The following is a 13,076-nucleotide window of genomic DNA, read 5'->3' as shown; positions in this document are numbered from 1 at the left end:
TATATATTTTTTTTTTAACGTAAGACATGTATATTTTTATGAAAAAAACATAAAATAGCATTTAAAGTTTAAAAAACAAACAATTTAAATCACAATAATTGACTTTAAAAAGTTAAAGTTCCTAAAAGAAAATGTTAAACAAGGATAAAAAGCCAGGGGTTACAGTTGTATAAACTTATGGAAGAGTTGTAAGAATACAGTGTTTTTGGTTGTCGTTATTGACAAAAATAAATATTTGAAATCTGTCCCTAAATGCAACATATTTTTACTTGAAATCCAATATCTATTATGAAATTCAGGATTGTGGCTATCTACTCAAGAACATCTGACGTCATTTCCCCACACAGACACAAAGTAGTCCTTTCAGTCGGCTCTCTTCCTCTACCGCCATTATGGGTCGCATGCACGCTCCAGGGTAAGCTTTATTTTCTAGGTACTAAAGTGTCTAAATTACATGTATTTACCATTTATACAATGGGAAAGTATTGTGTACACATGACATCCACATTGAAACGTCGAAATATCCCCAGTTCCAATTAATTGGTTTGAACAAGCTACCCAGCAATAGGCTAGCGGCAACTAGCTTATGTTAGTTAGCCAACAAACTTCACTGCTTTCATAATCATGTCGGATGTAAAGTTGACAAGCTAAATTATCCACAACGCAATTTGTATCACTGGTTTATTAATGAGTTAGTCAGGCCTACGCCCTGGTTACATTTTTTTTTGTCGTATTGTCTAAAATAGATCCATTGGTTAGTTAGTATTTGACAGATTTAGCTATCTCGCTATTGCCACGTCAGTTGGTTCATTTATTTTGTAGCCAATGAATTGCACCGCACTCAACTTCTTTGCAACTTTTTTTTTTACAGTCACAGTTTACTTATACATTTAACATAATTGTTGTTGCAGAAAGGGCTTGTCCCAGTCGGCGTTGCCTTACAGGCGAAGTGTCCCCACTGTAAGTATAACGGTTCATCAATATTGTTGGGTCAATATTGGTCTGCTGTTTACTATACCAGTGGATGTAGGCAACTAGTGTCTACTATCTACATAAGACGGGTAAGTAAGAAGGTGACACCTACCTGTTGCAGTCCAATTTAATCAGATTTGAACTTTGCGATACTTTCTGAATTCTCGCCATCTCTTCTCATAGATCAAGGTTGGTGTATTCATTCGTGGCACACCGTAGCATAACGTTTTACAATGGAAACCGTTTACTCCATTTGCTTTGAAACATGACGTAAAAAGGTTTTAGTTCTAGTTTCGTGGCAGTTTTAGTTTCGTGGCAGTTAATTATTTTGAAGCAGGGCAGCAGAGCGATGCCGATTAACTACAACTACTGTTTAAGAACATAACGGAACTCAACCGCTTTTATGTCAAGTTGCAGAGTGTTTTCTGTGACAACGTTTCGTTATGGTGAGCCACAAATGAGCCCAACCCAAAGTACTGCATGTCACAGTGCTACTTGGATTATGAGTCGTTACCTGCTCCTCTTGATCAACGAGATGATATTTGGGAAAGACGATGGCAGTGTTTTTTGGGGGGGCAGCAGGTAGTCTAGCGGTTAAGAGTGTTAGGCAAGAAACCGAAAGGTTTCTTGTTGGAATCTCAGACCCGAGAAGGTGAAAGATCTGTCATTGTGCCCTTGAGCAAGGCGCAGAACTCTAATTGCTTTTGTATGTCACTCTGGATAAGCCCATCTTCTAAATTACTAAAATGTAATTTGTGCATGGTGCAAAAAAAAATCATGAAATGACTCAGAGGATCTTCTGATTGCCTGGTTATCATGGGCAGCTAGCCACAGGAGTTTAAGCCACTTTCCAAAACTAGAATGAAGTATCGACAAGTTAAGTTTGGTTGAAATGCATCTGTATTTGGTGAGTATGTAGCCAATAGCAATATGTAACTGTGTGTGCGAACACCACATACCTGGTTAGTGTGGCTAGGTGTTACTGTCGTCATTTCCTGATCTGCTCGCTGGACACTGACTCCAAATGGATATGAAAAGGTTCCTCAGTCCCGGGGGTTATTCAATAGTCGTGCATTGTTGCAAAATGCTTTAGAACAGTGCAACAAAAAGCGGCAAATAAATTATAAAAAATATGCCTAGTTCTTTTTCTTTTTTTTTTACGCTGCATTCCAACTGCAAGCTAGGTAGCTAAAGCAGCCTGCCCATTGTATTCCAAGACTCCTACGGCAGCTTTTCATCCCAACAATATGTGTCACACTTTGGATTCCATTGGCCTGCTTTAGCATTAGCTTGGAGATGGAAAGCTGTTTTTTATGAATAAACTAAATGTGTTTTGCTACATTTTATTTAAAATAATAATCGGGAATAGCCTTTTCTGACTCAAGTCCTGGATTGAGGAACATTTTCATATCCGTTTTGAGTTTGGGTTGTGTGAGGTGATCATCGGCCGTAATACTCTTATGGTCTTCTCTTACAGTGGCTGAAGCTGGCCTCTGATGATGTCAAGGAACAGATCTTCAAGCTGGCCAAAAAGGGATTGACCCCCTCTCAGATTGGTAAGGTTAAGTACTCCACAGTGTAATAGGAATTAACAGAAGTAGAGCTGTCATTGATTTTTGTATTGATATTATCAATCTGGTTTAATTCAAGGAGAACACCTCCAGCACAGAATTACATAAAATGTCTAACTGGGCTCTTGGAGACAGGTGCTTTATATTCTAATTAGGTTAGAGAACATTTTGTACAAACATTTACGTTCAAGTCATTTAGCAGACGCTCTTATCCAGAGCAACTCTTACAGTAAGAACACTGGAAATCATGCATACAGAAAGGGGAAATGTATAAATATGCTAAGCATTGTGTTAATCACTCTTAAAGCTGCAGTGTGTAACTTTTTGGGGGACATGACCAAATTCATATAGAAATGAGTTACAGATCTGTCATTGAAAGCAAGTCTTAAGAAGCAGTAGATTGGTTCCAAGTGCGCAATTTCTATTCAGCGTCCTTTGGTTTTGTACGTTGGCTTCAAATAGCTGAAAATACAATCTTTTTCGTAATGGAAAATATATATTTCCCAGCGATTTCGATGGTACAATGATTCTCAACACTATACTTGCTTATTTTGTCGCAAACTATTTTAATTTTAGCAACCAGGAAATGGAGGAGCGATTTCTGCATAGTGGGTCTTTAACTGAATATCAGCTGGGCTGGTTATCTGTAGAGAATTGTCATATTAACTCAGCTTTGTCTGTTCTATAGAGTTATTATCTATAGACTCAGCCCCCAGGTACTATTATTATTTTACTTATATTAGAGATGTCTACCAATACAGCACCAGAGACTCTTAATATATTCAAGAGTATCTAAAAACCCTTTTTATATACCGGCGCTGTTGTGGAACAAATGATCACATCAACTCAAAGCCCATGTTGATCATAATGTAGTTACAAATATAGAAATATATTTATATTTTAACCTGTATTTAACTAGGCAAGTCAGTTAAGAACAAATTCTTATTTACAATGACGGCCAAACCCGGGCGACGCTGGGCCAACGTGCACCGCGCTATGGGACTCATTAAAAGAAAAACTAATCTAATCCAGTTCTGGGACCACACTGGTAATACGTCAGACTTTTTTGTGATATCCCTGTCATGTTTTTAAAATATAATTTTTTTTACTAGCAAATACACTGAACAAAAAAATATAAACGCAACAGCTTACAATTCATATTACAGTCAATTTAAATAAATTCATTAGGGCCTTTTATATGGATTTCACATGACTGGGAATATACAGATATGCATCTGTTGGTCACAGATGCCTGGATCAGAAAACCAGTCTCCTTCACATAGAGTTGATCGGGATGTTGATTCTGGCCTGTGGAATGTTGTAGCACTCCTCTTCAATGGCTGTACGAAGTTGCTGCATATTGGCGGGAACTGCAACATGCCATGGTACATGTCGATCCAGGGCATCCCCCACATGCTCAATGTGTGACATGTCAGGTGAGTATGCAGGAATGGGACATTTTCAACTTCCAGGAATTGTGTACAGATCCTTGCGACATGAGGCCATGTATTATCATGCTGAACTGAAGTGGTGGTGGGGGATGAATGGCGCGTCAATGGGCCTCAGGATCTCATCACGGTGTCGCTGCATTCAAATTGCCGTCGATAAAATACAATTATGTTCGTTGTCCATAGCTTATGCTTGCCCATACCATAACCCCACCACCACCATGGGGCACTCTGTTCAATCATTGACATCTGCAAACCACTCGCCCACATGACTCCATACACGCAGTCTGCCATCTTCCTGGTACAGTTGAAACCGGGATTCGTCCATGAAGAGCACACTTCTCCCGAGTGCCAGTGGCCATCGAAGGTGAGCATTTGTCCACTGAAGTCTGTTACGACGCCAAACTGCAGTCAGTGTGGATGACGAGCACACAGATAAGCTCCCTTGAGTCAGTTCCTGATGATTTGTAACTAAATTATTCAGTTGTGCAAAGCCACAATTTCATTAGCTGTCCGGGTGGCTGGTCTCATGATCCCACAAGTGAAGAAGCTGGATGTGAAGGTCTTTAGCTGGCATGGTTACACGTAGTCTCCGGTTGGATGTACTGCCAAATTCTCTAAAATGATGTTGTAGGCAGCTTATGGTAGAGACATTATTATTCAATTCTCTGGCAGCAGCTCTTCAGTCAGCTTGCCAATTGCACACTACATCAAAACTTGAGACATCTGTGGCATTGTGTTGTGTCAAAATTGCACATTTTAGTGGCCTTTTATTGTCCCCAGCACAAGGTGCACCTGTGTAATGATCGTGCTGTTTAATCAGTTTCTTGATATGCCACACCTTTTTATGCTGATTTTTTTTAAATTAAAAAATAATGGCATCTCATGAAACATGCATGTTGCGTTTTTATATTTTTGTTCAATATAAAATCTATCAATACTAAGTATTCATGTTAGTAACAGCAAAAATGTTCCTCTAGCAGACAGTCCATGAATGAGAGCGATTAATATCTATTTGTTAAGCTGGATTTTGTCTAGCTCCGGTGCCTGTCTGTTTCTTCATAGGCAGACGCCATTGTTATGCCAGACAGGCATCCAGCCTTGATATAGGTCATTTCTCTTGACTGTCCAGTTGACTGACCTTTCCTTCCTCCCCCTCTGTGTCCAGGTGTCATTCTAAGGGACTCCCACGGTGTGGCCCAGGTGCGCTTTGTCACCGGCAACAAGATTTTGAGGATCCTCAAGACCAAGGGCCTGGCCCCAGACCTCCCAGAGGACCTGTATCACCTCATCAAGAAGGCTGTGGCTGTCAGGAAGCATCTGGAGAGGAACAGAAAGGTGAGCAGGCTCACATAACATTAAAGTGTCCTTCCTTGTAGGCTAATGGCTGATCAAATATGGCTTGATTTCACAGTAAGGTGAACATACTTGTTGTATTTGAAAACGTTTGAATTGATGGGTGAAATCTAGTCATGACCGATCAGTTTTTACTACAAGGGTTTGTAGGTTTGTTTTTACTTATGTTGCATTGTATTCAGATAGCTGTCCCTTCAAGTCACTCTATCGATCTGATAGAAGTGAACGTTATGGGGTAGAAACTACTAGATGGTGCTCTTGCCTACGTCTATGGAAGAGAAAAGGGACACATTTTTGGGAATGAGCTACACAAGACATGTATCCAGATGTCAAGCAGGTTTTTTTGAAAGAACCAGAATGCATGTGTTGCATTCATTGCACACACAAGCATAGATTTTGAAACGAAACGGGTACTACTGAAGCTTTTTCATTTTCTGTTCCAAATGATTTCCCCCATTTTGAGTCTAACAAACAATACCCAGGTTAATGTAATGTATTGTATACATTATTATTTCTCTGAACCAAATATTGTGTGCTGCACTAGCTACTCTAACATCCGATAGTCCGATAGTCGTGACCCCCCATCTCACAATCGGCAAAGTAGGCCAACCGATGTAAACATGTTTTTCTGTCACAAGATACACTACATAAACAAAAGTATGTGGACACTTGCTTGTCAAATATCTAATTCCAAAATCATGAGCATTAATATGAAGTTGGTCACTAGAACATTCTGCCCTGGATATTGGAACGTCACTGCGGGGACTTGCTTCCATTCAGCCTCTAGCATTAGTAAGGTTGGGCACTGATGTTGGTCGATGGGGCGTTCCAATTCATCCCAAAGGTGTTTGATGGTATTGAGGTCAGGACTCTGTGCAGGCCAGTAAAGTTCTTCCACACCAATCTTGACAAACCATTTCTGTATGGACCTCGCTTTGTGCATTGTCATGCTGATACAGGTAAGGGCCTTCCCCAAACTGTTGCCACAAAGTTAGAAGCACAGAATCATCTAGAATGTCATTGTGTGCTGTGGCGTTAAGATTACCCTACACTGGAACTAAGGGGCCTAGCCCGAACCATGGAAAAACAGCCCCAGAGCATTATTCCTCCTCCACCAAACTTTACAGTTGGCACTATACTTTTGAGCAGGTAGGTTTCTCCTGGCATCCTCCAAACCCAGATTCAACCATCAAACTTCCAGATGGTGACGCGTGATTCATCACTCCAGGCAACGCTTTTCCAGTGTCCAATGGCGGCAAGCTTTACACCACTGCAGCCAACTCTTGGCATTGCGCATGATCGTAGGCTTGTGTGCGGCTGCTTGACCATGGAAACCCATTATACGAAGCTCCCGATGAACCGTTATAGCGCTGATGTTGATTCCAGAGGCAGTTTAGTGAGTGTTGCAACTGAGGACAGACGATTTTTCTGAGCTTACAGTCGACCGGGTAGCTCGAACAGGGCAAAAATGTAATGAACTAACTTGTTGGAAAGGTGGTATCCTATGATGGTGCCACGTTGAAAGTCACTGAGCTCTCCAGTAAGGCCAATGTTTGTCTGTGGAGATTGCATGGCTGTGTGCTTAATTTTATACACCTGTCAGCAACGGTTGTGGCTGAATCCACTAATATGAAAGGGTGTCCACATACTTTTGTGTGTGTGTGTATACACTCTATCTATGTTGATTAAAGCATATTTTGAGCCATATCATGGACTGCACACTCCCTTCTTGGCCGGGTGTTTTTGTACTGCATGTGGGGAGGAGTCATGTTCACACTCTTCAAGAATCGATTGTCAAGATTTTTGTTTCTAGATATGCTAATATCTGTACCGGTGTTCTTTGCAGGACAAGGATGCCAAGTTCCGCCTGATCCTCACCGAGAGCAGGATCCACAGGCTGGCCCGTTACTATAAGACCAGGAGAGTAGTTGCTCCCAACTGGAAGTAGTATGTACCCAAAACCTCTGCCAGGGAAATGTTTTACCCCTGATAAATCACATTATATTACTGTATCAAGCCACTGTCTATGCCATTCATCCTGCACAATTCACATTTTAAAGTAAAGCCTTGAAATTAAAGTGTGGTTTCCTGGATTAATGTTGGGTATTGAAATGCAAAGCAGTTATGTATTTTCCTCATGGTGGTTTTGTGTTAAACTTTTGGTTTATAAAAGTAGACTTGTGTTTTCCTATTTCTAATCATTTCCATCTGTTTCTGTTCTACAGTGAGTCGTCAACAGCTTCTGCTCTGGTGGCATAATCATCACGTTTTGGAGAAATAAAGAATTTGGATTCAAATATTAATTTGTCTTTATTTGAAGAGGAAATGTTTGAGAATAGTTTGTTTGGCTTTATGAAGCCCACCATTGAATAACACTTCGGCATGAAATGGATAGTGAAAGCGTCTGTCTTTGTTATTGTGCTGTCTTCAATTTAAATTCACACTGACCGAAAGGGGTAAACGGGAATTTACGGGCACTTTCAGTGCGTCACTAAAAGAGGCAGTTTCTACAATGGGGTACTTGGGTGTAACTGACACTTACTTGGTCCAATCACATGTTTTTACGACACGACTTGTTTGTCCAATCACATCATGTTATGACGACACGACTTGTTTATAGTAGGGCAGTGTCGCAATCGTTTGACATTCACTCTACTAGCTACAACAAGAACGACTGGAAATATGGCGCCACTAATCAACATTTGAGATTTTATATAGGTGGAAAGAAATACATTCTGGTGAAAATGAAGCCTTTTCGTATTGTACGACAACTGACGACGGAGAATAATCTATTTGTTTTGGACGAGGAATATCAGAATACGTGAGGATCATGGACATCGCTCAAGAAAAAATGGCATCAAGTGTTGATTTTAGGAAGGGTTCTCATCGAACTGCGATGGAGAGGTTTGGCGACGGGGGTATGGCGCTTCTACCGTGGACCAAGCACGTACTGACCGTACTGTGGGAACAACTACGGGTGTTGGTCCATGTCATTTACTACAGCTTCTTGGCAGGTAATTTGATGCAACAGAAACCTCAGTGTTTATTTTGTATGTGTGGTAAATGTGACCCTGGTCAGACTGCTAACTTGAGTTTTGTTACAGTACAACAGACCCAGTTTGTAAACCCTGCTGTACTATCTTTAGTAACATATATCGGTGGCTTACGTTTTAGAACGAATGTACTAGTGACGTTACAAAGTAACATGCCGGATTTGGAACTACTGTTGCCATAATATTGTCATATTTTTGTTAATTGTTAAATCCATAGTCTGGTTTAATAGGGCAAAAAGAGGGCACATTTTTTGTGAATTTATTGTGAGCCTAATCTTTTTGTTTTGTTCTTTTTAACAGTTTTCCAAATGTTCAGGTTTGAAGTTCACCTGAGAATCACGGATGAAACTGGTCAACACGTCCAGCACATGACCACGGCATCAAATCCAGCCGACTCCTTCCTCTTCTCCTCATTGTTTGACAGTGAAGAAAGTGTCATGCTTGCTGGCTCTAACCCCCTATCGAATTTCTGTGGGGACGTGGGTGATTCTTTCTCTGGGAATCCCCACGCAGGGTCCCTTCTGTCCAGCCTACGGGCTGAGGAGCTGTGCTGCGGATTGGTGGACGACTTTGTGTCCCGCGCCACAATGGATAGCGAAGATGGACTTTGCCTTGGACTCCACCCCAGCTGGAAACTGGGCTTTCCAGGTGACTGGAACCTGTTTATGAGCAGCACTGACAGCAGCTCCAGCTCAGATGAAATGTGTTGCAAGAACAAGGAGAAAGTGTTTGGCTTCAAACCCAAACATGACACCACTGAAGATGATATGGATCTTAACTGGGGAAAGGAGGCTGACCGAAACATGGGTGAGTTTGACAGCGAGGACAGTAAAGCACTTTGGGAGTCCTTGTCCATCTCCAGCGACCCCTACAACCCTCTATCTTTCTCCGCCTGCATTTCAAGCTGCTCCAATATGGGGGAAAGAAAAAATGAAGATTGTGTTGGGAGCCGCCTCGAATGTAACTTATCCAGCAGGCCCGGCGAAGATCTTCAAGAGGCCTGCAGTGGCGTGAACTTCTGGAGCAGCCGTTCAGATAGTGAAAGCAGCTGGGGCAGTTCTGAAGGTTCGTGCGCAGACCTGGACAAAGAGGAGAGTGAGAGGCTCTGGGAGCTCTTCACCAGCCCCACCGACCCATATAACCCCCTGTGCTTCACGGCATCTGTAGTCAGCTCAGTCCCTCACACAGACAAAACACTTACACACTTCCAGGAGGCTGAAGGGGCCTCCGTCATGACCTCATGTTCTTCTGACACAGAGAGGGAGAGTGTGGGCCATTCCTCTTCTGAGGATGATGAGGAGCAGCATCTATGGATGTCCCTCTCCCAAAACGACAACCTTTACCACCCTCTGAACTTCCGTGCCTGCTTCCAGAGATCCCCGAAAACCACAGAACCACCTGCCTTCAGCACTAAAGACCCACTTACTCCACATAGCTGCCCCACAGAGACACCACTCGGCCAGGCTAAGCAGAGGGGGACCAAAAACCCCCAAACAACCAGGCCCACAAAGCCTTGTCTACCCAAGAGACCGCGGAAGCAGCATTGCCACCCAGCTACTACACTGGTGCCCTGGAGGAGACCTGAAGCTAAAGTAACACAGGAAGACAAGGACATCCATCCTCTAAAAAAGGTTATTATAGTTCTCCGTGTTCTACATCCGTCAGTCTATAGTCCTAGTTCTAGCGTTACCACCTTAAACATGATGTACCACTATCACATCCTCCATATAAACATACACAACTAAACATGGGCTATTTATAGCTCAAACTTGACATATTAGCTAAACAATGAACACACAAGAAATCCAGTTCACACTACTTGAATATTAGGAACTGAATGTTAGGATGGTAGAACCACTAATTTACTCAGAAAAACTTGGTATTAACAACCAATGTATGTGATTATAAATAGGTCATGTCACTTATAGTATTGTTTATGGTGAGGTCAGTCAATATGACACTTCTGCCTCATAAGCACTCACCCAAGCCCTTGTTTATGGTTGGTTAGCAACAAGAGGTTGTCATGACTAACCCTGTCATGTGATACGAGTCAGCAGAGAGTTCATTTCCAGTTAATTGGTGTTGTGCGAGTCAGTCTGACACTCCAGTCAAATGCTCTTTTTAACACAACTGGATTAGAATATTTAAATGGAACTAAAACTGCCCATTCTGTTATATTCTTAACTACAATAATGTGCGATTGAAGAAGACCTTATCTGACTCTGACACCTGTTTTGTATGTTTTAGGTGCGGTTCTCACCACTTGTTCAGGTCCACGTGATGCGTACTTGGCCCTTCGCTAGGCATGTGTCTCGCAAAGGACCCTGGGAGGAGCTAGCCCGAGACCGAGGCCGGTTCCGAAGGAGGATCCAGGAAGCAGAGCAGACCATTGACTACTGCTTCAGTCAGTCTCACAGAGAGAAGATCTGGGCCAATCTGCTTAGCATTTCAACATCAGCCACACCTCTGGTCCAAGAGCTCCGAACATAAATGTTTTTCCATCATTTTCTATTAGACTTTTGACTGGTTGCAATGCAACACATGTTTTTAGGTCCATTAGAACAAAGGTGGTCCTAGGCCAATAGGATTTGGCATCAAATGTTACCTGCACTGTACCTCAAAACACTCAAGTGACTGTTGCACTGATTTTATATTTATTATAGTTTTTAATCTTGTATGTAATGTACTTTTGTATGCCTTACTCATTGATCCAGCTATGTAATTTATTCATGCCCTATGGAGCTTGTTTTTATTGTGAATGTTTTAAGTGTTTGAATTGTATCAGTTTTGAAATGTTCGTCTTTATTCAGGTATGTGGTGTATTTAGAACTCTATTATTAGCAGATGGTATTTGTGATCATACCGTAGTTAATAAATAAAACCTTGTTTCACACCATAATCATAATGGACTGTCTATATTCATCTAAACACATTCTGCAAAAAAGTTACAAATTAATTATTTGAAGATTGTGAATTTGTTCACTGCAGAAACGGTAAATAGAGGGGAGAGCGCTTCATTCTGGTCCACGCTTATTTTTGCAGTATGTAAAAAAACACTTTTTTGCAGGCTATCTAATCATTTGACAATGTAAAAATGTATTTGATCGTGCATGTCATGATCTGACACAATTGTAGCTTTTCTTTTTGGGCATTACATTAGAGCTTTTCAATGTTGTCATGGATCTTGTCATAGAATTACGAGTTAGATCCTATTACTGTTTTATGTGTTCTAGGTGGTTAATGATGAGCCGAGTCAAATGATGCAACTCATCCAAAATACTTTTAAAATGCACATCACTAAACTTTTGGGAAGAATATGTTATGACTACCTAAAGCATCTAAACTGGTACAACCATTTCAATAAGGGGTGCAATAAGCCCAAGTAACAGATTGGATTAGTTTAGAAAAATGTATGTTATTTATATTTGAATGGTACAAGATTAATTCATCAAACAATGTACATCCAAAAACATAGATATTGAAACAAACATCTCTAAAAATCAATCTACAATAGAGCATGCTGGGAAACATGTTGATGAAAGTGGTTTTGGTTCAACTCTGGTTAATTTACCACTGTGTTAATTTAACACCTGAATCAACACTATAAATGTAACACTGAAAATCAACACTAGGTAACACTGGCCAATTTGCTGTGTAGCTACAATATTAGGAGTATATACTTTGACTCTCTTGTGTGGGGTCAACCAAACCTATATGTCTGTCATTGTATTACACAGAAGTCAATTCATGTCAATAACTTCAATGACTAATGATATGGACTTTGGGTTGGATTCAATCTGTATCGCTGAAGTTCAGCGTTAAAGCGTGATTGAAATTTAAAGGCAACGTTCCTCTGTTAGCGGAGACTGCGTTCACGGTAAATGCTGCATATGTCGGCTCAATCAGAAATTACTTTTAAATTTCGATCATGCAATATATAACGCTTCAGTGATACAGATTGAGTCCAGCCCTTTGTCACATTTAGATTCAATGCCTTTTGTTGGCACAGCCATTACATGTAAAACCATTAGGCTTTTTGTCTCCGCCTTAGCATTGTGAAGTGCTTACAAAGCAGGCACTGTGTGGTCACCTGGGGTGTGTTCAGTGGAGTGAAAGTTCACAACGCTGGAGATAAAAATGTAATTTATAGAACTCGCATGAGTCAGTGACAGAGAAACATGTCAGTTTTAACCTACACCATACCAGCATGTCTGTATTTTCTGTATAATGTTGCACCTTCCTGAATAACTCACTGTACTCCCTTAAAAATTCTCCACAATTCACATCATAAACCTAGTCACCTATCTACACTACATGATCAAAAGTATGTGGACACATGCTTGTCAAACATCTCATTCCAAAATCATGTGCATTAATATGGAGTTGGTCCCCCCTTTTCTGCTATAACAGCCTCCACTCTTCTGGGAAGGCTTTCCACACGATGTTGGAACATTGCTGCGGGGACTTGCTTCCATTCAGCCTCGAGCATTAGTGGGGTCGGACACTGATGTTTGGCAATTAGGCCTGGCTCGCAATCGGCATTCCAATTCATCCCAAAGGTGTTCGATAGGGTTGAGCGCAGGGCTCTGTGCAGGCCAGTCAAGTTTGTTCCACACCAATCTCGACAAACCATTTCTGTATGGACCTGGCTTTGTGCACTGGGGCATTGTCATGCT

The 13,076-nt window shown here is 41.3% G+C and overlaps 1 protein-coding gene across 2 annotated transcripts; it reads left to right on the top strand.

Annotated features, from left to right (window-relative positions):
• The first annotated feature begins 341 nt into the window (after window positions 1–341).
• On the top strand, window positions 342–11,299 carry rs13 (40S ribosomal protein S13). 2 transcript variants are annotated; one of them, XM_036968399.1, is made up of 8 exons: window positions 342–415; window positions 912–960; window positions 2,450–2,528; window positions 5,160–5,329; window positions 7,194–7,294; window positions 7,573–8,361; window positions 8,701–10,031; window positions 10,648–11,299. In XM_036968399.1, exons 6-8 carry the CDS (start codon window positions 8,178–8,180, stop codon window positions 10,888–10,890), a joined length of 1,758 nt encoding a protein of 585 aa, XP_036824294.1. In that variant the 5' UTR covers window positions 342–415; window positions 912–960; window positions 2,450–2,528; window positions 5,160–5,329; window positions 7,194–7,294; window positions 7,573–8,177; the 3' UTR covers window positions 10,891–11,299.
• The last annotated feature ends 1,777 nt before the right edge of the window (window positions 11,300–13,076 follow it).

This window comes from Oncorhynchus mykiss, chromosome 30 (genome assembly GCF_013265735.2).
Source record: "Oncorhynchus mykiss isolate Arlee chromosome 30, USDA_OmykA_1.1, whole genome shotgun sequence".
Lineage (NCBI taxonomy): Eukaryota > Metazoa > Chordata > Actinopteri > Salmoniformes > Salmonidae > Oncorhynchus > Oncorhynchus mykiss.
The sequence above is the reverse complement of the archived record's forward strand: the minus strand, read 5'-3'. Positions and strand labels throughout refer to the sequence as shown.